This window comes from Desmodus rotundus, chromosome 12, assembly GCF_022682495.2.
Source record: "Desmodus rotundus isolate HL8 chromosome 12, HLdesRot8A.1, whole genome shotgun sequence".
Taxonomy (NCBI): domain Eukaryota; kingdom Metazoa; phylum Chordata; class Mammalia; order Chiroptera; family Phyllostomidae; genus Desmodus; species Desmodus rotundus.
In genome coordinates this window covers 37667233-37691519 of record NC_071398.1, presented here as the reverse complement: position 1 = coordinate 37691519, position 24287 = coordinate 37667233, and the positions used below count along the sequence as shown (strand labels likewise).

Here is a 24287-nt window from a genome sequence, read left to right as displayed (position 1 = left end):
TGACTCAGGGGGTTAAAGGACCTGGGGACGGCCTGTGAGCCCAGAGCATTCAGATGGCGTGTGGCAGCGGAAAGGTCACCATCCAGCTGGTAGATGAAGAGGCAGGACCTGGATCCTGGGAACCAAAGCCTTTTAGAGGCCAGAGCTATGAGGCAATCCGAGCAACCTGCCTGGATGAGGGGATCCTGTTTCGTGATCCCTACTTCCCTGCTGGCCCTGATGCTCTTGGCTATGACCAGCTAGGGCCAGATTCAGAGAAGGCCAAAGGGGTGAAATGGATGAGGCCCCATGTAAAGTTTGGCTGGGAGCTGTGCTCTGGGTCCGAGGGAGGAGGGGCTGGGGCCTGGGCTCCGGGGTCCGAGGGAGGCGGGGCTGGGGGCCTGGGCTCCTGGGTCCAAGGGAGGAGGGGCTGGGGCCTGGGCTCCTGAGTCCGAGGGAGGAGGGGCTGGCGGCCTGGGTTCCGGGGTCCGAGAGAGGAGGGGCTGGGGGCCTGGGTTCCGGGGTCCGAGAGAGGAGGGGCTGGGGGCCTGGGCTCCTGGGTCCGAGGGAGGAGGGGCTGGCGGCCTGGGTTCCGGGGTCCGAGAGAGGAGGGGCTGGGGGCCTGGGTTCCGGGGTCTGAGAGAGGAGGGGCTGGGGGCCTGGGTTCCGGGGTCCGAGGGAGGAGGGGCTGGGGGCCTGGGCTCCTGGGTCCGAGGGAGGAGGGGTCACTGTGGGACCAGCTTAGTGCAGGCTCAGCCATCCTGGGTCCGGGAAGGTCCAGGGAAGCCTGCTCCCTGCCCACGGGTTTTAGGAGCCTCTCATTGCATTGGAGGCACTCATTACTCTGGAGCTGAGAGGGCAGGAGGGGACTCAGACATCTGACCTCCCAGCTGCTCCTTCCCGCCCCTTCTTGGCTGAGGCCTGAAACCCCTTCTCCCCCAGGAGTTCTGTGCCGAGCCCCAGTTCATCTGTGAGGATATGAGCCGAACAGACGTGTGTCAGGGGAGTCTGGGTGAGACCACTGAACGCTTCTAGAGCCCCCAGACCCAGCAAGTTGCAGTTGGGACCCTGACACCTCTGCCTTCGTTGTCCCCCTCTGCACCCGCTGGCTCCACCTCCCCACTCTGCAGCGTCCCCCACAGTCTCTCCTGTCCCTGGGCCTTAGTCTCCTTCTTTCCTCTAAGGTAACTGTTGGTTTCTTGCGGCCGCCGCCTCCCTCACTCTGTACCCCCGACTCCTGTGTCGGGTGGTGCCGCCTGGACAGGGTTTCCAAGACGGCTACGCTGGCATCTTCCACTTCCAGGTAAAGCTTGGCCTTTTCTGTTCGTGCCTCAATTTCCCCCAGGTGACATGAATTTCATAGTTGATACCGCTCCCTGGGGACTGGAATTTTGGACAGGTATGGCAAGGCCAGGGGTCAGAGGTTAGGGCCCAGGAGGGGTTGGAGGTTGGAAGCCAAGCCAGGGCCCTGCCCCTTCCCCCACCAGCTCTGGCAGTTCGGCCACTGGGTGGACGTCGTGGTGGACGACAAGCTACCTGTGCGTGAGGGGAAGCTGATGTTCCTGCGCTCCGAACAGCGGAATGAGTTCTGGGCCCCCCTTCTGGAAAAGGCCTACGCCAAGTAAGGGCCCCAACCCCTACCCCAAGCTGCAGCCCGAAGTCCCAGCCCCATGGGATCCCCGGAGCCCCTTGACTTCCGGGATCTTCTAGACACCCAGCTAAGGATCTAAACCAAGTCACAGCCCCTGGGACCCAATTGTCACACCATCCCCTGAGGCCTTCCAAATTGTAAACACCTTCCTCCACCAAAGCATCACACAAAACATTCTCAGAGACCCCCCCAAAGACCCAGAATTCTTAAAGAGCCTGAAATTTCTTATCAGGCCCTAGAGTCACGGAACCTAACATTTATCCCCTTGGGGAAACTGTAATCTCAGACAATCTCTCCTGATCCACTGAGAAACCCAAAGCACCTCCAAAGTGTTGGGTATAAGCCCTGGGACCCTCAAATCTTTCCCCCATCCTGTGGATCTGAAAGCCCCATGAGGATTATCCCCAAAGCAGACATCTATCTCCAGAGATTCTGAGCATCAGACAGCCCCAGGGTGCCCCGAATTCTGGCAGAGCTGTCCTGAGACTCCCCAATCATGCAGTTCTGGTGGCCCAGGGTCCAAAGGCTTCCAGAGTGTGTCACAGTCCCCCACCTCAGAAGTGTGCAGATTTTGGTAAGACCCTGGGACCCCACACCCTGGGACAGAGGTCCCCAAATCCTGAGATGCTTGTACATGCCTCAGACCACCCCCCCATGCCAGACTTGCTCCCGCAGGCTCCACGGCTCCTACGAAGTGATGCGAGGAGGCCACATGAATGAGGCTTTCGTGGACTTCACAGGCGGTGTGGGCGAGGTGCTCTACCTGAGGCAAGACATTCCAGGCCTTTTCGTGGCTCTGCGCCATGCACTAGCCAAGGAGTCCCTCGTGGGTGCCACTGCCCTGGTGAGAGAGTTGGACTCCCGTGGAGACACCCACCAGCACCAGTGCACAGTCACAGCTGGAGGGGAGGTGTCCTGTGTCCTCCTTTGTTTCACTGTTGGCTTATTCTTTCTCACAAATCAAACACGAGCAAGTCAGAAGGATATTTATTTGCTTTCATAACTAACAAGCTTCAGGCACAGCTGGATCCAGGTGCTTAGCAGACACTGTGAATGTGTTTTTCTATTCCTGGTTCTGGGTTAGCCTCACTCTCAGGTGGCTTTTTCCCCTCAAAGGGGAAAAGAAAGAGCTCCCCTCCCCTGCACAGTTACCTCCCACCACCCCAGAGGTAAAAAAGAAAAGTACCTCTTCCTGAGAATCTCAGCAAAAGCCCAGGATTGATTTTGATGGGCTCATCTTGGGTGATATGTTCATGTGTGACCCAACTACATACTCATTCATTCAGTGAGTCAGTCTAACTCATTCATTCACTTACTTAACCCTGGACTCAGTTACTTGCTTTGTCTTTGTGTTTCTTTGCCTCTTTCTGTCCCTCTGTTCGTTCTTTCTTTCTTTCTTTCTTTTTTAATTGTATTTATTTTTAGACAGAAGGGGAGAAAGAGGGAGAGAAACATCAATGTGTAGTTGCCTCTCATGCGCCCCCTACTGGGGACCTGGCCTGCAACCCAGGCATGTATCTGGACTGGGAATTGAACCGGCAACCCTTTGGTTCACTTGCCCGTGTTCAATCCACTGAGCCACACCAGCCAGGGCTGACCTGTATCTTTGTTTGGCTCTAGGTCTCTGTCTCTCTCCCTCTCTTTCCATCTATTTTTTGTCGTTTGTATCCATCTCCCTCTGCTTCCTTTCTTGCGTTCACAGACCAACTCCCACCCTCTCTCGGATCCCTGTGTCAGTTAGTTGGGTGCTCTGGTTCACTCCTGCTTTGGGGGCAGGAGGTAGGGGGACAGGGAGAAACAGCCACCCTCCTGTCCCTCAACACGGCCTCACCATCCTCTGCCTGTCCTCTGCCCAGAGTGACCGGGGCGAGTACCGTACAAAGGATGGGCTGGTGAAGGGACATGCATATTCAGTCACAGGCACGCACAAGGTGAGCAATCCCCAGGGGCGGGCTGGCAGGGGGTGTCCAGGAGCTAACTCCCACTGATGACACTGCCGCTCTCAGGTGTCCCTGGGCTTCACCAAGGTGCGGCTGCTGCGGCTACGGAACCCATGGGGCCGTGTGGAGTGGACTGGGGCCTGGAGTGACAGGTGAGAGTGATCTGCGGTAGTGTGGGAGGGGGTTGGCCCCACCCACCCACGCCTCACACCCCAGGCTTCTCTAGCTGCCCACGCTGGGACATGCTCCCCGCCGAGTGGCGAGATGCCCTGCTGGTGAAGAAGGAGGACGGAGAGTTCTGGTGAGTAGGATGATTGAGGGGGCTTGGTGACATCAGGGCATTTCTTGAGATTCTGCACTATCCAGGGGCTGCTGGATGTTTGTTGGTAACTGAGAGTCTGTGGGTCTTGATATTTGGGGGCTGAAAACCATTTGACCATGCTTGCGGGGAGTCTGTGGATCTTAGCCCTTTGGGGGGCATTTCTGAGGACTTGGAGAAATCTGGAGGAGCTGGAGGGCTCGGAGATTTGGGGGTCATTCTATTTGGTGGACTGAAGGGTACTTGGCAATACTTGAGAAATTTGGGGGGCCTTGTGATTTGGGGGCTGGGCATGGTCTGACTGCAGGCCACTGTCCAGGATGGAGCTGCAGGACTTCCTCCACCACTTTGACACCGTCCAGATCTGCTCACTGAGCCCTGAGGTGCTGGGCCCCAGCCCGGCGGGAGGGGGCTGGCACATCCACATCTTCCAAGGCCGCTGGGTGCGAGGCTTCAACTCTGGCGGGGGCCAGCCTGATGCCGGTGAGACCTGGAGGGGACTCTGAGAGGCAAGCAAGGGGGCTGTGGCAGGCCAGGTCACCCTGCTTCTTCTCTACCAGAAACCTTCTGGACCAACCCCCAGTTCCGGCTGACGCTGCTGGAGCCTGATGAGGAGGAGGAGGATGACGACGGGCCCTGGGGGCGCTGGGGCACAGCAGGGGCTCGGGGCCGCGTCCCCAAGTGCACTGTCCTCCTGTCACTCATCCAGCGCAACCGGCGATGCCTGCGGGCCCAGGGCCTCACTTACCTCACTGTGGGCTTCCATGTGTTCCAGGTGGGACTCCGGGCTGAGGAGGAGACAGGGAGCAGGGAGGCATGGAGAGGCAGGGAGCCATGGGGACATCCCAGAAGGCCAAGAGGAGCTGGAGAGGCTGAGGGCAGGGGCAGGGGGTGGGGATTGTGCTCTGGCGAATGCTGAGGGAATCAGGGGGGGTCAGGGAGAGACTGAGGTCTAGGGGGCCAGAGAGAGAGGCTGGGGGTTAGAAGGGTCAGGAAGGAGTTAGGAAAAGGGGTGGGGGCTGAGGATCAGGGAAGGAAAGAGGAGCAGAAAAAGCACAGATGAGAGGAAGGGGTCCAAGAGGGGTCAGAGAGGAGGCCTTGCACAGGGACTGACGGCCAGGGGTTTAATGAGGGTGGAATCAGAATAGAGAGGGAGGGGTGTGGGGGGAGGGAGGCAGGGAAGGAAACCTGAGGCTCTGATGGTCCCTCCCCCCACTCCCCTTGCTCTTCCTTCTTACAGATCCCCGAGCAGGTGGGTCTCCATGGGACCCCAGATCCCAGACTCTGCCCTTGAACCAGCCCCAGGGCCTCAAACAACAATGCAGTGGGGCACGGATGGCCTGGGGGGTGCTTGGCGTGATGGGTCATCGAGTGGTTTTGTATGGGGCGGTCTGGAGGGATGCATTATGTGGAAGGCCGGGTGGGGTGAACTTGGGCGGTCATGGTCACGCGGTCCCCGCCCTGCAGCTGCTGGGCCTCTGGGACTCCCCACACAGTCGCGCGCACCTGCGGGGCCTGTTGTGCGCAGACCGCTCACGCTTCTGCGCCCGTCGGGATGTGAGCCGCCGCTGCCGCTTGTGCCCTGGCCACTACCTGGTGGTGCCCAGCGCCACCCGTGCTGGCGACGAGGCCGACTTCACACTGCGAATCTTCTCCGAGCACCGCCACACCGCCGTGTGAGCCCGGGCCCCCAGACCCGCCCTCGGGATCCCCAGAGCAGCTGCCCTAAGGGGTGGGGGGCGGTGCTGACCCGCCTTCGGAATCCGCAGCCATGGTGGATCAGCCCAGGGTCCCAGCATCCTGCCCAGACCCCACCCAATTTCTCTGCTGTGACCCCGTCCGCCCCAACCCCAGGCGCGGGGAGAGCAGTCCCTCCCCCACTTTCCGGTCTGTAATTTGCAGGGAGATCGATGACGTGATCAGCGCGGATCTGCACGCTCTCATGGTGAGGGGCTGCTCCGCGACGGGGCACGACGGGGTGTGGGTGGGGACCCTCTGGGCCACCACTAAACCCCTCCCACCCCGCAGACTCCCAACATTCCTCTGGAGCTGGGGTTGGAGCAGCTATTTCAGGAGCTGGCAGGAGAGGTGAGGAGGGGGAACTGAGCTAAGGGGGTGCTGGCCCTCCCCTTGAACATCTCCCCTACCCTGAATGTCTAATTTTCCCCGTCGCTGTGCTTGCATCTCATGGCCTCCTTCTCTCAGAACGCTCACAGCTCTTCCCTGACCCAAGCAAGGCCTGTGCCAGCGAGTTCCCTCCCGCCACGCCCACCCCCTGCCCTGACTAAGCCTCATTTTTCTCTGGTGCCCTTCTCTGAAGGCTCTCCTGCTCCTCCCCCGGTTGGTCAGGCACATGTCTGCTCTGGGCTCCCGCAGCCCAGGGCTTCCCCGTTGCAGTCCTGACCCCCCTCCAGGGACCGGATGGGGACCAGAGGGCAGGCCTGGGCTCACTCAGTCTTTGCTGTGCCCCAGCACCGCCCAGCATGCTGTCTGGGCCGGGCCCAGAGCCCCTTGTTGGCCGCCCTCACAACCTGCTCTCTCCTTGACCAGGAGGAAGAACTCAGTGCCCCTCAGCTCCAGACCTTACTAAGCATTGCCCTGGAGCCTGGTGAGTGGGTGACCGGAGTGGACCTCAGGGGGCCGGGGTCGGGGCAGCTACGTCTGTGAATCCATGATGCTGCTGGGAATCAGGCCACAGGAACCCTGGGCTCAGCCTTGATGGTGTTTCCTCACCCGTGGGTCCTGTGGCAGGACTGATGGCCAAGGCCGTAGTGGCCCATAACGCCCACTCTGCTAAGCGAGAGGCAGGAAGCATGGCTGCTACTAGCACTCAGAACCCCCTTGCCTGGGTTCAAATCCCAGCTCTGTTAGTTGCCAGCAGTCCTTTGGCTCTCTGAGCCTGTTTCTATAAAATGGGATGCAGTGATCCCCAGCACTCACAATGATGGCCAGTCCACAGGAAGTTCAGGGTTTCTGTTTGCTTCCTGCAGCTAGGGCCCACACCTGGATTCCCAGAGAGATTGGGCTTCGGACCTGCGAGCAGCTGCTGCAGTGTTTTGGGGTATGTGACGGGGGCTGTGCCTGGGGAGGGAGATGGGGATGCTGGGGCCTCTGCTCCCCTTCTGGGGACATTGACTTTAACCAGATGTCCTGTCTCCAGCACGGGCACAGCCTGGCCCTGCACCACCTCCAGGAGCTCTGGGGCCATCTCCGAAAGTGGCAGGTAAGGTGGCGCCTTGGGTGGAGTCACTTCCTCCTGGAAGGAAAGGCACTAAATAGGGACTTAGGTGCTCTGTGAGATAGCAGGGCCTCAGGGAGGAGGGGGGACTGGACCACACCAACCAACTTGGAGGGATCTGGCTGGGACATCCCTGCCCCATCCCCTCTGTGGTCCCTCTGGGGGCACTGACCAAGCTCAGCACAGGCTCCCAGCTCAGCCCCTTTCTGGCTGTATGATCTCAGGCCAGTAACCTCCTCCTGGAGACGACTTCACTTGTCTAGCAATGGGAGGCGGTGGTCCTCTCCCTGCCCCCACCCCGAAACCCATGTTGAGAAGAAAATGGTCTCATGCCCCTCTATGCTAATAATGGTGATTAGACGCCATTTACCAAGCCCTCACTAGGCCCCTCGTGGGTAGGCGTAACATGTCTGCACCACGAAGAACCTAGTTAATGCTGTTACTACTGAAGCCCATTGTACAGACTGGGAAACAGAGGCCCAAAGTGGTAGAGCTGCTTCCTCAGGGCACGAAGCCAGGAAGAAAGGGAGCTGGGGTGGGCTGTCTGGCTTCTGAGGCCCCCTTCCAGCCCTCTTCAGGGAGCTCGGGCCTGGGGGTGGGAACGACCTACTCCTCCCCACCCAGGCCATATTCGACAAGTTTGACCAGGACGCCTCTGGAACCATGAACTCCCATGAGCTGAGGCTGGCGCTGAATGCTGCAGGTAGGGACAGAAGGCCTGGGGTGCGTTATGGGGACAGGATCCGCTTCCCCTCCTGGCCCCAGCCTCTTCGAGTTCCAGCAGCCCACTCAGCTGCAGACCTCCACGAAGCTGACACCTTAGCTCGTTGCCAGCTCTCGGCAGGGACTGTGTGGCCCTGAGAGGGAGAGGGGAGAGCCCTCTCTCTGTGTGAGAAAGGGAGGGTGCATGAGAAGGTGGGCCAGGCCGGCCAGGGAGCTGGTGTCTGGGAGCTGGCCCTGGTCTCCATGGGCACAGTGGCAGTCCTGGATTCCCGAGCTTGGGCTGGAACCCCAACTACTGACTTAGTCCTTGGGGGCCCCGGGCATGAGAGTCCACCTCCTTGAGCCTCCATTTCCCTCTGTAAAGTGGCTCTGACACAGGGTGGCTGCAGGAGTGTGACCTCCCTCCTTGTGTGGTGGGGGTTGGGGGGGAATGACGGGAATGTCTAGATCCCCACCTACCTACCCCAAATGAAGTGACTGGTGAGACACGGGGAGGTCAAAGATCCAGGGACCTGCAAGTAAAGAAAGGAGCCCAAGACAGAGGGGAAGGGATGGAGTCAGAGAGAAGATGGGGAGACGTGGGACCGTGAGAAATGGGGTCCCAGACAGACAGAAGCAGAGGTGAGAGAGAAGGGGAAGATGCAAGTTTGTACTGTTCATTCAGCATCTCTGAGCGCCTGGTATGTGCCTGGTATTCTGGGCAGAAGAAAACTGATCAAGTGCTGAGAGACTGCCATTCTGGGAGGTACAAACTGCAACAGAACAAGGTCAGATGGCGATCAGCGCTAGAGCAGAAGAAAGCAGGCAAGGGTGCTGGGCATGCAGGGGTGGGGTGGGTGAGACAGGGTGGCCAGGGAAGGCCTTGCTGAGGTTTGAGCAGAGACCGGAGGAGTGAGCCTTGGGGTCACCTGGCCAGGAGAGCTCCAGACAGAGGGAACAGCCAGTGCCAAGGCCCTGAGGTGTGAGCCAGCACCCAAGGCTGGTGCGGAGGGGACAGGTGAAGGAGGCGCCCTGTGATGGAGATGAGGACAGAGGCTAGTGCGGCTGAAGCCACGGAGGAAGGAGGTGATTAGAGGAGAAAGACTGGTGATGGTGGTGGGGGAGACAGGAGAGCCCCATGGGGTGTCGTGAGGATCTTGATTCTTTAAAACATTTAAAATATGTGTGTGGCAGAGAAGCAAGTACAAGCTCAGGGTGTGTGAGGCTGGAGTGACAGCTGTCTGCAGAAGGGAGTGCCAGGGAGGGGACCAGGAGGAAGCAAGCTCCAAGACCCTGGAGCAGGTGTGCAGTCTCAGGGTGGGGGGATTGGCAGGAGGAACCACCCGCTCCAATCCAGCACATTCTTTGCTCCACAAGCATTCCCCGAATACCTGCTCTGCTCAAGGCCCGGGGCTGGCTGACCTTGGGGACTCACTGGTGACCAGAAACCCTTTCTTGAGCCCCCACAGCTCCAGTCCAGGGGCAGCCTGAGCTACCAATGACAGTGACAGCCCAGAGTGGTCAGTGTTGGGGCGGGGAAGGCCCAGAGCACTGTGGGAGCCAAGAGGAGATGCTCGAAGCTGCTCTTCTGGGCAGAGGGAACAGCACGTGCAAAGGAGGCAAGAGGCCCAAGGTCCAAGTGGAGGAGGGGGAGGAGAGTGGGAGGTGAGGTTCCATCTGTGAGGGACACTGGGTGCTTGGACAATGGGGCCGTGGGGAGGGGTAACCAGGAGGTCATGGTCACTAGGGCCCAGTAAATTAGGTGAAGGACTTCACTGGTACCAGGGGACCCTGAGCAGGACGCCAGACACCAGGCATCACAGGCCATAGAGCCCACAAAGGTGGGCAGAGGAAGCTGTCTCCATGAAGAAAACAACAGGAATTCCAGAGGGGCAGCTGGGGGGATCTTGGCCCCTCCCTCCTCCTCTACCTGGTGGGGGGGCGATGGGGGTCAGGAGGTGTTCCCATGGCCTGGGCACAGCTGCCCTCCCCCACCCCCAGCCCCACCCTCAGGGCCAATGAAGGCCAGAGCTCACACAGTCTGTCCATCCGGATGAGACCGCAGGGTCCCCAACCCCAGACTTTCGGGCACAGAAATGTGATGGCACTGGGTGGAGGTGTGTTACATGAATGCAGAGTGGGGAGAAAATGGGCCTTAGGAGGCAACAGAGGCCCATGAAATTATCCTTCAACTGTGTTTATCTGGCCCTGAGGGACGAGGAGTCACCCTGCAACCTCCAGTCCCAGAGGGTTGTCTGACATGGAAGCACCGTGTTTGCAGCCCTGAGAAGCCTCTGTTTAGATTCCTCATTAGAAATGTTTTCTAAACTTTAAAAATCACCGCTGATGTGGAGTACACACTGACTCCACACGGGCAAGAGTGTTTTGCACAGAAATATTCCCCGGGGCCCACTAGCAGAAACTCTGCAGTTTCAAGGAATAACACTGACACAGTTGCCACATGACAGACACTGTCCTAAGCTCTACACAGAACATCTTCACACAGCCTTCTGGGGTCGGGGCAGCTACAGTCCCCACTGACAGATGAGGAAACAGGCCTACAGCCACACACAGCTGGGTTGGAGCCGAAATGCAATGTAGAAAGTGGGAAGGAGCCCCTGTGGTGTCTCCGTCTCCCCGGGGAGTTGGGGTGGGCGCCACACTGAGGGGGATTCACGGTGGCCCAGGCTCAGCAGCGGCCTCTTCCTAGGCTTCCACCTCAACAACCAGCTGACCCAGGCCCTCACCAGCCGCTACCGGGACAGCTGCCTACGTGTGGACTTTGAGCGCTTTGTGTCCTGTGTGGCCCAGCTGACCTGCATCTTCCGTGAGTGCCACCCTGGCACGGGTGCGATGTGGGGAGGATGCCTCCCACGGCAGGGGGGCTGGGGCGGTGGTGCTCACCCGCCCCTCTCTGCGCAGGCCACTGCAGCAGGCACCTGGATGGGGGCGAGGGGGTCGTATGCCTGACCCGCAGACAGGTGAGCCCAGACTGGAGGGAGAGGTGGCACAGGGCACACAGGCAGCGGTCCCAGGAGACCCCGCCTCAAGCCTGTTGTCTTTTTCCACCCAGTGGACGGAGGTGGCCACCTTCTCCTAGGATTTGGCACAGGAACACGTGTTACTGGAGCTGCTGGGAGCCCCATCTTCCCCTCTGTCAGCTTGAACCAGGGTTCAATCCACAGCAGTGGGGCCCCGAGCAACACCAGCCTCCTGCCACCCCTGCACCTCCCTGCCTGGCATGGGGGCTGAGGTTGACATTAGGCAGTGGCTCAGAGAATGGCCTCAGGAGCTGCCTGCCTGGAGTTGATTTCTGGCCCCACCATTCACCAGCTAGGTGACTACACATCTGTGCTTTGTTCCCCGCCCCTGCGAGCAGGGATGACACAGCACCCTTCTTGGCCAGGCGACACGAGTTAGTCAATGTTGCACACCTCAAACAGGCCTGGCCCCGACTGGGTCCCCAGGAGCACTCTCACTTTACACACGCGTGGGAATGGGGACTGGGCACCCCCAGGCCCCCCTCCTCTGGGAAGAAGAGGCAGTCTATCACAGGTCTGCCAGAAAGTGGAGAACAGAGATAGGAGAAAGAGAGGACACTGTAGACTCCTTAAAAATATTACATGTTTTATTATCCTGTCCCCAGAAGGGTGGTTTATCCAGAAACCGAGAAAAAAAATTATCAATCAGAATAAACCAAAAGAAAAGGGGAGTGGAGGGGGTGGGAAGGAACAAAACCATCGACTAACAGGTAGCCAGGCCAGCAGCCCACCCCCCACTTCAGGAGGGCCCCCGGAGCCCATGCCCTACGACAGACGACAACAGAAAGAAACCAGTCGGGAGGGGGGTGGGGAGCAAGTCAGCTAGGTCTTCATTACGAGCGCGAGAGGCGGCAGAGCCGTGCTGTTGCTAGGTGAATATATATTTATATAATAAATCCGTAAGTTAATAAAGTAAATAGTAATTCTCTGAAAGTTTTAAATTTTTTATAAGCTTTTTTTTTAATTTTTGTTGTTTTTTTGGTTTGGTCCTTAGAAAATCTGAGACGTAGGTCCAGACAAAGCAAGGTGGGAGCTAGCTGGGGCAGGGGCGAAAGGCTGGTCTGCCTCACCTCACTCCTCTGCTGCAGAAAGGGGGGCACTGAGAGGCACAAGGCCCCACCCCCACCCAGCAATCGCAGAGAAGGGGAGAGGGGTGAAAGGAGCAGGGTGGGGTCCTCTTTCCTATTGGGTAGCTGTGGCGCCCTCTGCTGGGCCCATCGCAGGCATGAGCAGTTCCTGGACAAGGCACATAGGGCCACGTAGGGCTTTGGCCTGGATGTGGGAGGCCTTGAAGGGACCTCAGGAGCAAAGGAAGGGGCAGGGTGTGGCAGGTATTCCTAGGGTTCAGAGGGGACCTGTTTTGCTGTGGGGATCCACTGTCCCCTCTACACAGTTAAAAAAACAAACATCATATATATTTACCAGACCAGAAGTGCTGACCCCAAAAAGTCTCCTGTACCCCTATCCAGGGGGAGGGGGAGAGAACCTCCTGGCCAACTGACAAAGAGAGAGGAGAGAACCTGCCCCAGCCCCTCCCTGCCCACCCGCCACCCCCCAGAAAGGACCCACAGAGTGCTTTGCATAGATACAGAGTCAGAGGAACAGGACCAAGGAGGTCCCGCAGCAGGGAGAGGGGCTCCCCCAGCCCCTCCTGGAGGCTGTGAGGAGAGGGTGTTCGGTCAGGGCTCTCCATGGGGGCCTCACAGGTCACTCTCGCCATACAGGGCTGTAGAGAAGGACTTGTAGTCAAGGGCACCGGGCACCGCATCAGGGCCCTGGTATGGTGCCATGCGGGCGATGCAGTACTCGGCTTGGTCAGGGGGCAGCTCTCTCCGAAGCTCCTCGGCTGTGATGAAGTTCTGGGGGTGGCAGGGTGGGACTTAGGGCAACCTGCGGCCCACACTGGCCCCCGCAGCCCCTCATGCCCAGTCCTGGATGCAGAGCTCTGCCCTGCCTGCCCCAGGAGCTCAGAGGTGTCTGGCTTACCTTGTCCCCGGCCAGGACCTTGAAGGAGGCAATGACCTGGTCAGCTGTGTCTGTATCGGTGGTCTCCCTGGACATGAAGTCGATGAAGGCTTGGAAGGTCACGAGGCCACTGTGGTTGGGGTCAACCACGCTCATGATGCGGTTGAACTCAGCATCGCCCTGAGAGGCAGGAGGGGGGCAGGGGACAGGCAGCGTTTGAGCGGGCAGGATGGCTGGGCCGGTGCAGCAGAACCGAGCTAGGAGGGCAGGGACGACCCCAGTGCACGTGCCAAGTCATCAGCCTGCCTCTGATGGTCTTGGCTCCCCAGGTAACTGCCCCATGTGCCCCAGGCTGGAGACAGGCGCCCTCTACTCCTCCCCTCCCAGGTTTTTGGGAAGTGGGGAGTGGGGTATACATCAAACAGGTCTGCTGCTCCTCAGCCCTAGGCTCACAAGTTAGCTCTGGAGGGTGGGGAAGAAAGAGAGAAGAGAAAGAAAAGGGAGAGAGCCAGAAGCCTGACCTCCTCTCTCTGCAGACTTCCAGGAAAGGGGGTGGGAGGCTCAGGAAGTCATCGGAGCGACCCCAGCCCAGCAGATGCAGCAGGAGGAGGAGGGGGGTGAGGCTGCACTAATCTGGTGGAGGGGTGTCCCCGAGGACCTGGAAACTCTGGATGGGGGTTAGCACGAAAAGGAGGAGGAGGAAGGGGGGGAGGAGGGAGAGAAGGAAGGGGGGGAGGAAGGAGAGGGGGAGGAGCTGGGGGAGGGGAGTGGCACCGCAGCAAGGGAGGCAGAGGCTGCATACCAGGCTGTATCCTGTGGAGATAAGCAGAGCCCTGAAGTCATCGGAGTCCATGCTGCCTGTCTGTTTCTGCTCGAGGACGCAGGGACAGCAGGAGGCCAGGCCCAGAGTAGGCAAAGGGGCCACCCCATGTGCACAGCAGGGAAACAGGACAGTGGCAGGAGCGGGGGAGACAGAGGCGGCCCCAAGAGACCAGGTAAGGGGAAAGGGTCCAGAGAGACACGGGGAGGAAGGAGGCAAGAGAGCCAATGAGATGGCACACAGTGGCAGGGGGTGGGATGGCGAGGGTGGGGAGACAGAGAAGAGGAGAGAGAGAGAGAAGAGCAGTTAATGCCATGGTTCACTGGGGCCCAGGGGACGCGTACCTGCCGGTCATTCTCCACATCGTAGCCCAGGCTGATGAGGCAGGCCTTGAATTCCTCTGGCCCCAGCGCCCCGCCGTGGTCCTGCCGGGTGTCCAAAGGCAGGTGTGCAAGGGGCGACGTGGAAACCAGGCAGCGCAGAGGTGGGGAGAAGGGCCAGGGTTACATGCAGAGGGCAGGGGGAGGGGAACACATGAAGGAGGGAAACACAGAGTTAGAGGTGATGGGAACAAGGTGATGGCCGGAGATAGCTGGGGCAGGTGGAGGGATGGGTGGCCTGGAGGGCAGTCAGAGGCCTCCTCCCACCTCCTCTGGGCTAGAGCAGGGGTGGAAGCTGAATGGTGCAGAATTAAAAATTGAGTCCCAGGACTCCGAGGAAGAGGAGAGCACACCTCACTTCCAAGGTCTGGGGTGGGAGAAGAGGGATTGCGTGCCACCCTGCTTCAGAGTGCAGGGCTGAGGCTGCACACTCCTACCCACAGGAAGAAGGCAGATGATGCATCAGGCCCAGCAGTGCATGGGGACTAGGGGAAACTGGCACTCAGACCCTTCCAAAGTGGCTGCCAGGGCAAATCTGAATTTCAAGAGCACTGTGTGTGCGCGTGGGCCAGGTTTGACGGGCCAGGTCTCCAGTCTCGGGTGTGCGGGTGCTTAGTCTATCCCAGGGTCTCACGGGCGAGTTGGCGAGGATGTGCAGCTGGAAGCAGGGCTTGGGAACCCCTTTTTCCTCCCAAGGGCAACTGTTTATGCTGTGGGTCAAGGTGATGCACGTCTGCACCTCCTTCCATGGCTGAGGCCCTGCCAACCCCTGAGAGTGGTGGCTGATACATAGCAACTGTGATGTGAATGAACTGACAGACGCAAAGATGGAGGGGGCAAAATGGGACAGTGACAATGGTGACAGCAGAGAGGGAAAATGTCAAAGGGTAGAGGGAGTTGCTAACTTTGTCGAAGTGGTTGAAGGAGGCCCGGAACTCCTGCATCTGCTCCTGGCTGATGCCCTTGGCATCTCGGGTGAGGATCTGGTTCTCGACCTCATTGATGGTGCGGGCGATGGTGGTCAGCAGCTGCTCCCAGCCCACGCGAATGTGCTGCAGGAGGAGACGGCATGAGTGCAGGCAGTGCAGGCAGGGCTGGCAGGAGTGCTCGGACCCCCACAGCTGCACCCAAGGGGTCCTGGAACTGGGTTCGCCCCACATGGAGGGGGTGTGGCCTGGAGAGAGGCTCACCCTAACTTTCTCCCAAATGCCAGTCCAGGCCCAAACTCTCTAGCGTACATCGTCTGCACACAGGAGCACAAGCATGGTGCCTGCCTGCTGTCTCTGCCCACCAGCAGGGTTCATGTCACCTTAGTATGTATCCAATGACAGATGTGGCAGAGGGCCAGGGCCTAATACCTGTGCAGGGTGCACACGGAGACTCTGCAGAGGTGTGCCGGGCAATGTTTTAACTGGCTTTCTGAGGAGCAACACTGCCCCCCTTTTTGTGGCATCTCGGTGTTAATGCTGTAAATGCTGCCACCGTGGATCATGTCGAGCTACCAGTGTGACGACTACCAGCCCCGACGGTGCAGCACGGATGCCAGCACACATTAGCTGGGTCTGCGTCCCCAAGCGAGAACCGACTGCGAGGCCACAGCAGGGACAGGCGCTGCCCTCCCAGCTCTCTCAAAGCTTGTCCGAGATGTGTTGTCATAGTGAGCAGAGCACCGTGTTAAGGAAACAGTGATTTTTAAAAATGTGTAAACATTCTGATCTAGTGTTTTCAGTTGGAATAAAAGAGGAGAGAAAGGAAGCAGCAGACACTCCGACTGGGCGGGCTGCACAGGGCTCTTCCATGCTAGGGCCCGGGAAAGCTGGGTGTGGAACACCTGACGGGGTACGGCGTACCTCCATGGTGTAGTTGGTGTGCTTGTTGTCAAAGATGAGGGCCTCCTGGATGAGCTGGTGCTGCTGCTCGAGCAGGTCCAGGTTCGGCTTGTAGTCCACAATGCTGCGCTCATACTGCTTCAGGTGGTTCAGCTGGTCCTCCAGGGTCCCGTTCATCTCGATGGAGATGCGCCCGATTTCCTGCACACAGGGCGGGTGCCGCTGGGGGTGGGGCCACAGCCAGGCCCCCACAGATCTGTCGCTGCTGCTGCCAGGGTGCACCAGCCTGCGGCCTTTGCCCAGCGTCCCCCTTCTGAAAGGCCTGTGGCTCCCATGCCTGTCCCTTCCAGTCTCAGCCTCCAGTGTGAAAGCAGCCCCTGTACTAAGCACCACACACGCCTAACCTCAATGCGCACTTGACTCACCGTGACAGGTCCTGTCTACAGATGTGGAAACTGAGGCCCAAACAGAGCAACTTCTCACACAGTGAGAGACAGAGTTCAGGATCTGAACCAGGCCTGGCTGACTTCAGAGCCTGTGGCTCCTGAGCACGGGCACCCCCAATGCCTCGACACAGGCGGGGTGCAGGCAGCTCGGCAGCCATGCTGTGCAGCTGGCACTGAGCCGGGCCGAGCTGCCTGCACCCCTCCTAGGCTGCTGTGAGTTTTAGCGACACCACTCTGGTCACACGTGCCCGGTGGGTAGTGAGCACTTACAGCACTAGAGGCGGCCAGACTCACGATTGGCATCATTACAAACCTCCCTGTGGCTAAGTCACGAAGGTCACCGTGAGCATGCCGTGAGGATCTGAGCTGGGACCACCTTGGCCACAGCCCTACCTCAGTACCTGCAGCAGAGCCAGCACACAGCAGTGGATGGCAGCATTTGTTGTGGAAATGAAGTAATTTTTGCTCCCATTTTAGAGATGAGAGACAATTGAGGAGCAAGGTTAAATTTTGACTGAGCTCATGATCATCAGTCAAGGCTCAAATACCCTCTCTGATGCCTCAGCCAAGTAGCCCTCTGGGTGGCGCTGCCACTTCCACCGTATCATCTTATCCACCCTCCTAATCCCACCACAGGTCAGGGCTCCCAGCAGGTGAGAGCTGGGATTTGGCTTCCACGTCTGCTGGCCCTAAGAGCACAGGGGATGTCCCACCAGGGGCAGGGGACCATCTGCTCACTGGCTTTCTGCTTACTGGAGGCTCTTTCCCAACTCTGCCCTGGGCTCAGCAGGGCTAGGACACAGCTCCTCACCTCCATCTTAGTTTGGATCCAGGGCCCCACGATGTTGGCCTGGCTGGCAAACTGGCGGCGGAGGTGCTCGTTGGACTGCTGTTTGCTCTGCTCCTCCAGGAGGGCGTGGTCCCGTTTGGGTACCAGCTGCTGCACCTGGGGAGGGGCACAGAGCAGGAGCAAGAGCAGTCAAGGTGTCGGCCCCCTCACCTGGCCAGCCCTGGCCCTATCGACGGGCTCTGCCCACCTTCTCCCACTTGGAGTTGATGATCTGCGGGGTGACGGTAGTGTAGGGGTTGCTGCCTGACAGTTTGATGTGGTTGCTTTCAGCAATCCTCTGGGCCTCCTTGTGGATGGCCAGGATGGCCTCTCGTTCCCTGTCAGCGTCCGGCAGTGTCGACTTGAACTGGTCATGGGCTGAGATCAGGCCCTGGGGGAGAAGAAGGGGTGAGGGGCAGTCCAGTCCCTTGGAGGTCCCATGAGGATGGGTAGGGGCGGACCTCAATCTCCTCGATGGTGTGGACGATGAACATGTCCTGGAGGTCCTCCATGGCACTCTCCATCCAGTTGTTGAAGGGAGCTGCCCGCTTGGCATACTCCAGGTGCAGCTGGTCAATGGTCTCCAGTTGCTTCTCTGTTTTCTGGTGTGTATGGGGAGGACAAGGGACAGAGGAGGGAGGTCAGCAAGTAGGAGGTGGTGAATGGTGGGGAGGGATCCGGGGGCCCTGAGGGGTCAGAGAAGTCCCCTCTGGGTGGGTCAGGGATGCTCAAGGGTCTGGGCATCGAGAGTAGTGGGGAATCCAGGCTCCAGGGTGACATCGCCCTCCTCACCTCCAAGGCTTCTCTGCGACTGTGGGTCAGAGAGCCAAGGGCATCCCACTGGTCGCAAATCTTCTGGCACCGAGTGTTGACGTTGTGGGAGTCGTAGTAATCCAGCTCACTGTGGGCCGGGCAGAGGGTGGTGAGACCCGGCAGGGGTCATTTGGGTGTGCCTGGACCTACCCGCCCGCAAGGGTCCTAGGCCCTGGTACCAGGGGATATCAGTGTTGAAGGCTACCCGTCACCCCTCTGACCTATGGCCCCCACAGGGTAGGAGGAATTCAGAGGTGGGGTCGGGGAGGGGCCAAGGGAGGGGGCAGGAGCGACCTCCTGCTAACTCTATGAGCTGCTAAGCTACCATCCTTCAATGGGCGGGGAGGGATGAGAAGTGTGGCCCTCAACCAAGGCTGTTATGTGGACTGCTTTCCCGTTTAAAGAAAGCCAAGCGGAGTACACTCATTAGAGAGCATGGGCTCTGGAGCCAGGTTCCCTCCGTCTGAATTCTGGCTCCATGATTTTGTACTTCTGTGGCCCTGGGTGAAGGAACCCTGTTTTTTGTTTCCTTGTGCGTGAGGCAGTAGGGAGGTTATTTAGGAGAGCAAGCGACTCAGTGAGTGTGAAGTGCTGAGAGCAGTCCTGGGTACCCAGCAGGCAAAAGTAACAACTGTTTATTAAAGGTTGTATATTTATTTTAATGAGTATTAAGAAAAAAACACATAATTAGCCTGAGATCTAGTTCTAAGCAATGATAATTAAGAGAAAAGTGAGCTGATAATGGTATAGGTATCTATTATTATTCAAATGACTGAGGTTTGGGAAACCCTGGGCTGATAATCATTTCTGACCCCCAGCCCTCCACATGCTCCCTGCCCCTCTACTCCCCCGCCCCTGTGTCAGCCCCAGGACTCCCATCTCCTGTGGGCCAGACACTTGGATACTGTTGGTAGCAGAGCCCTAGGAAATCGGTGTAAGGCAAAACCTTGGAGGCATGGTGAAGTGTGGAGAGCAGGGAACAACCTGGGAAGGAACAGGAAGGACAAGGGGACCAGACGGTTGTCTCACGTGCCTAGAAAGAGGGCCCAGGGAGAGCAGGCAAGGCTAGGAGAGGGAGTGGGGGGGGAGCAAGGCTGTGCACCAGAGGGCCAGGCAGCCTGGGTTCCATTCCTGTCTCGACTACTTCTCAGCTGTGTGACCTTGGGCAAGGCCATTGGCCTCTCTGTGCCTCAGTTCCCTCTCTCTAACACAGGTGCCAGGTGACATCAACATTTAAGACTACCCCAGTCATCCATGTTGGGGGATTAAGAGAGCTGGTACAGGTAGAGCACTGAGTGCTCCTGGAGTTTCTGTCACTGCCATTCATCAACGCTCCACCAGGCTGTGCACCCAAGCTCATTCTGGCCGGTTCTCGGTCCTCTGACTCATCTTTGGGGAAACCAACAGCACCCTAAACAGCCCTCCCTTTCTCTCCTCCATGGCTACTGTCCAGAAAGGTGCTTCAGGGACTGCCTGTTTCCTGGCTCAGGGCAGTGGGTTTCACACGGCCGTTCCCCAGTGCCGGCGTAGTAGGCTGGCCTAGGATTTACTCCAACTCTGTTTCTTAGCAGCTTCCAGGGGCTCAACCATCAAATAAGAAACCTGCTCACATGACCCACCCCCACAACCCTGGCAGACATGCATTTGTGGCTTTGCTCTCCTCCGCCCGTGTGTGCCAGGTGCAGGGGCTCTTACCCTAGGAGAGCCTGCAGGACCCCAAGGGCTGCCAGGGTTCTGGTACAGTGAAGGCCTCATGGTAATTCTGCCTCTGGGTGAGCAAGTGGGGAACCCCCGAACAAATGGGCAATGTGGAGGGAATGAGTCAGGGAGGACGCTGGCCCTCCCTGGCATGGGGCCCCAGCCTTGTAGGAACAAGCAGAACTCTGGGGATGACTGTGGCAGGGTGGATGGGGGTATCTGTAGAAAGTACAGTTCTAGCCAAGGATACTATTTTTGAGCAGACAGCTATTTTGGGAGCCCTGCTGCCCCTCCAGGGCCTATGGATTTTCCATGAAGTAATGGCCTGGGCCTCCCACTCCCTGGGTCCTCCCAGCTGCCGGCTGTTGCACTGGTGGAATAAGGCCCCCATTCAGTGGCTCTGGAGGCTCAGTGTACTAATTGTGTGCACAAGTTTATCTGACTGGGGCAGGGAAGGGAGGGCAGAGAACCCGGCTGCCTGGAAGGCCTTACAATAGTGTATTCTGAGCAGAAGAGGGAAGGGCTGTGCAGAACAATGGGCTCTCTATGCAGCGAACTCCCTCAGGAGCAGCAGGGGCTGGGGAGGGCGTAGGGCACTGGGCTGCCCACCCTATCAGGGGCCAGGGATCTCCTTGGGGTAGCAGGCAGGGAAGTGGAGCCCAGGGACCCTCAGAGCCTGAAGAACCAGGACAAGGAATCACAGCATCTAGATCCCACTACGTTTTTTGTCAGGGGTTAAGACAAGATGGACCAAGGCATCGCCCCATCAGGCCCTGGCATCTGAAAGGAGGGGTGAGGGTAGAAAGGGCTGGGAGACCCCGCTCCAGGCATGGGATGGCTGCACCCATGGGTGCCACCCACCACTGCTCTGGGCGGGGTGCTGGAGGGGAAGCAGGTGGCAGCCCACAAGCCCACGTACTTGAGCTCCTGGGCAATGGCCGCGATCTGTTCCACTCGGTCCTGATGTGCAGCCAGGTCACTCTCGAAGGCCTCGTGCTTGCGGATGAGGGCTTTGATGTCTGACAGGGTGGCCGTCTCGTAGTCCCGGTGCTTCAGCATGGCTTCCTTCCCTGGGGGTGGGGCAGAAGGCAGGACACACGTAGACAACAGTGCACCAGGAGTCCACCACAGGCCTATCCACCCAGGGGGAAAGAAAGGGGGTAGACCCAACATCCCTGACCTTTCCAGGGATCTTTAAGCCCAATTACGTCCTGAATGGAGCTGGGAGGCACTGTGGTATTGGTGGGCCTGAGCCAGATATCCCAATTCAACCTGTGTGTTCTAAACTTAGTGTCCATTTGTGGTAGGAGACTGTGAGACTGGACTGTTTTACCATGTATGGAGGGCCGTGACCTGAGAGGAGATGGGGCCGTGGGGATGCAGCCCACGCCTCAGCAGGGCAGAGGAAGGGGAAGTGTTCCAGTCAGGGTTCTTCCCGGAGTCCACCCCTCTGCACACTCCTGGCACCTGGGGGCTGGCTCCCTTGGGGTAGTGGTCTTATCACATTATCTACATGCCCCACACTGTCCTAAGGGTCTTGCTGTGCAGTGAGGCAGAGCCCGTCATCAAGCCCTTTGAAGTAAGGGAGAAACACTGTTATTAGATCTGGAGCCCAGTTAATTATATGCGCCAGGATACAAGCTCAAGTGAGTCCTGTAAGTATAGTAAGGTACTGGAGCACCAGTGGGAAATGCCAGCCTGGGAAGGGGGCTGCTTCAGGTAAGCTACCTCAGGCAGCCCCGAGAGTGACAGCTCAGAGACCTCCTCCCTCAGCTGCCCTCTGGGGGGCAGCCCTCAGAGCAGGAGGACAACACGCAGCCTCTCCCTCATTTGTGAAATGGGGCCAACACCAGCACCTAAGGTCTCGGTGAGGCAGTGTTCGAGAAAGGCAGGCAGAGCCAGGGCCACTGCAACCTCAGCCACCCCGAGAACAGGGCCAGGCACTGGCAGGCAGCAGGCGGCAGCCTGGGAGACTGACTCCACTGGCCCTGCCACCCCAGCCCTGGGGTAGGACGCTTAACCACAAAGGCAAGCTTGCAATTCCCTTCCCTAAATTGCTTTCTCCCAAGGGTGGGAACCTGAAATAGCAGGTTACCACTTCTCTGCCTCAGCAGAGTTTCAGCAAGGGTTGGCAAGGGGCGCACTGGAAGACTGGGAGGAGTGGGCCACAGCCAGGGCCACCTTGGATGCTGGCTGAAGGGCAGCCACAAAAAGGAATCAGGGCTCATTTTGTTTCTTTCCCCATATAACCCAAAGCCTTCTGGAAAGCATCCACATCGACCCTCACCCCTATAGGCTGTGAGGGAAGTTCCAATGGGCCAGGAGGTTGGTCTCCATGTATAATGCATACGTGGGTGGCACAGAGACTTCAGGCTTCAGGTCTTGGGAATGAGAGTGGGCAAGCCTGCCTGGGGGTTCTGGGCTGACTCACGACACAGGGCTAGATGCCAAAGTGCTTGTGCGCCTGTCAGTAGAGAGGCAGGGGCGTGTGGAGGCCACTGAACCAGTCGGTCCGCCCTGGCACAAAGTCAGGCCAACTCTTCCTAAAGGCGTTCACATGAATGCCAGCTCCTGCATCACTCCCAGGGAGGGGACCCTGGTGGGCTATCAGACCCACAACTCTGGGCAACAGGAGACCATCTTCCCATGGTTTTCTGGAGTCCAAGGTAAGGGACTAAGGAACTGATAAAACAGGCCAAGAGGTCCCAGAAGGGAAATCTGGAAGGATGACACTCAGAGCCTGTGGAATGACAATGTGGATGACAGGAGGAAACAGCTCAGTCCAAGCATGAGACTCGGGTACTGCAAAATCCACCTGTGTGCACAAGGCCCTCTGATGTGAGAAATGCCAAAATATGCTGGCTTGTAGGTGCCCTAGGAAGGGACCTCTCCTACCTGGGAAACTACCAGACACATGGAAGAGGACCAAGAGTAGTTTGTGGAATGAAGGAATGAACAAATAAAGTAAAGGCCAACACCCCCTCTTCCAAGGTTGGGGGTAAAGCCATGGGTGTCATTTCTTTGAGGCACGAGGGAGGGGCCTGCATCCCTGACCCAGGCCTCTTGCTCACCTGCCCTCCTGGCACCTCCCTCTGTGTTCCTTTCCTGGTAGAGGAGGGAAGGGCAGCACTCTGATCTGGTAGCTGCTGCCGGAGGACAGTGGCCTGAGCTAACGTGTGGAAAGCATTAGCTGGGATGTGGCCAGGGACAGACATAGTGACGTACGCCCAGGTCTGCGGATCACAGAGTTGTGTTTGCGTGCTGATGGGGGTGGGGCCTCTGGGTAGGTTTCAGGTCTAGCCAGTGTTGCGGCTGCCTGACAAGCAGCTGGGAGTGGGGAATGGAGTAGCTCCCCAGCAGTTCAGTGAGGATCTCATGGTGAACTATGGGGATGGGAGGGATGGAAAATCACGGTAAGCAACACAAGAAAGTGTGAAATCAGATGGATGAAGTGATGGCACAGGGTGAACCCCTTCAGTTCAGTAACAGCAGGAGGGCAGAGACATTTGGGAAGGAAGTGGGAGGGCAGGTGTCCTGGTGATGGCTCTCAGCTTTCCCAGGCACTGGCTGTTTCCTGAAGGCTTTTAGGCCCCTGGTATCTGGAATCCCAACCATGGTGTGGGTCCTGACTGAGGGCCAGGCACGTGATGGAATTCCACATCCCGAGCCAAGGGAATAGACAGCTGCGGACTGCTGAGAAACGGGAGGCACTGCTGCCCTTTTGGAAGAAGCCATCCTGCAGGGGGCCAGGCCCCTTGGAAGGAGGCTCTGGGTGGCTGGGAGTCCATGAGCACTGTCTGTGGGTCAGGAGGCAGCTCTGGGTCTTGCCTTTAAGGATTGTGCTTAGGAACACAGACCCACCCAATATGAGGTCCTTGGTCACAAAGGGTGTAGAGAGGGAAGGCTGACTGTATGCACACAGGCTGCCAGGGAGAGGGTCACTTCCCTATGAATGGCAGCATTCATGAATGACTGGTCTCTGGTAACCCAGGAAGGGGCCCACCTACAAGTAATCTCTGAGACCACAGCAGATGGACAATAGGAAGACCAGGATCCAAACTGTCCCTTGCTGCCTGGGGCCAGATGAACCCAAAGCAGCATTTCTGACATGTGTGCCCCCAAGCAGCAGGAAAGAGGGGGTGCTGTTTGTGTACACGTGTGTGTGTGTGTGTGTGTGTGTGTGTGTGTCTAAGAGACAGGAATGCAGCAAGGGAGCTGGGAGGACCATACCGTCGGTCCAGGCCTCATGGATGGAGGCTTTCTGCCGGAACTTCTCTGCGAGGTGGTCGAGCCGCTCCAGCCTGCGGATTTCATTCAGCAGCCACTCCTCGTAGCCCTTCTCGGCCTGCTCCAGGTGCTGCCAGCCATTGTTGATATCCTGCAGGGCAGGCGAGAGCAGGGCTATCACAGGGGCTGGGCAGAGGGGCGATACCTCCCTGAGGGATGCTAAATGAGCCAGGTCATGTCTACCTCCTGCTTTGCTACATCTGTGTACCCACACAGGGCTCAACACCTGCCAGGAGCAATCAGTTGTTTTAGATTAAATTAATACATGAAAATGAAGGGTCTCAAGTACTTGGTGATGGTGCTGGAGTCATGGCCAACTGCGGTTCCAAATTAAAACGATTCCACACACA

At 58.3% G+C, this 24287-nt stretch overlaps 2 protein-coding genes across 4 annotated transcripts in view; one reads left to right on the top strand and one right to left on the bottom strand.

Moving 5' to 3' along the window:
- The first annotated feature begins 929 nt into the window (after positions 1-929).
- On the top strand, positions 930-11442 carry CAPN12 (calpain 12). 2 transcript variants are annotated; one of them, XM_053914418.1, is made up of 20 exons: positions 930-991; positions 1164-1282; positions 1467-1600; positions 2306-2474; positions 3487-3561; positions 3637-3722; positions 3797-3871; positions 4209-4372; positions 4450-4664; positions 5130-5141; positions 5357-5565; positions 5792-5834; positions 5918-5977; positions 6440-6497; positions 6880-6950; positions 7050-7112; positions 7752-7830; positions 10540-10656; positions 10752-10810; positions 10903-11442. In XM_053914418.1, the coding sequence occupies exons 1-20, from the start codon at positions 958-960 to the stop codon at positions 10927-10929; spliced, it is 1869 nt and encodes a 622-aa protein (XP_053770393.1). In that variant the 5' UTR covers positions 930-957; the 3' UTR covers positions 10930-11442. The 2 variants fall into 2 exon arrangements, with proteins under 2 accessions (XP_053770393.1, XP_045041567.1); XM_045185632.2 differs by having other exon boundaries at positions 4197-4372.
- ACTN4 (actinin alpha 4) overlaps positions 11440-24287 on the bottom strand; it is a 71298-nt gene continuing 58450 nt past the window's right edge. For both annotated transcript variants that reach the window (XM_053914417.1, XM_024577671.3), the window contains exons 11-21: positions 23881-24028; positions 20570-20720; positions 17932-18040; positions 17601-17741; positions 17348-17530; positions 17122-17256; positions 15886-16065; positions 14941-15087; positions 14000-14080; positions 12857-13015; positions 11440-12729 (exon numbers count right to left, since the gene is read on the bottom strand). In XM_053914417.1, coding sequence (XP_053770392.1) covers positions 12571-12729; positions 12857-13015; positions 14000-14080; positions 14941-15087; positions 15886-16065; positions 17122-17256; positions 17348-17530; positions 17601-17741; positions 17932-18040; positions 20570-20720; positions 23881-24028 — 1593 coding nt within the window. In that variant the 3' untranslated portion in view covers positions 11440-12570. The remainder of the gene's footprint in view (positions 12730-12856; positions 13016-13999; positions 14081-14940; positions 15088-15885; positions 16066-17121; positions 17257-17347; positions 17531-17600; positions 17742-17931; positions 18041-20569; positions 20721-23880; positions 24029-24287) is intronic.

What these genes read in the sequence shown, in the direction of transcription:
- CAPN12 (XM_045185632.2), top strand. Translation starts at nt 958, where the DNA reads ATGAGCCGAACAGACGTGTGTCAGGGGAGTCTGG. An exon ending in TTCAGGAGCTGGCAGGAGAG is followed by an intron (nt 5,978 to 6,439) that starts GTGAGGAGGGGG and finishes CTCCTTGACCAG; the next exon opens with GAGGAAGAACTCAGTGCCCC. An exon ending in GCCATCTCCGAAAGTGGCAG is followed by an intron (nt 7,113 to 7,751) that starts GTAAGGTGGCGC and finishes CTCCCCACCCAG; the next exon opens with GCCATATTCGACAAGTTTGA.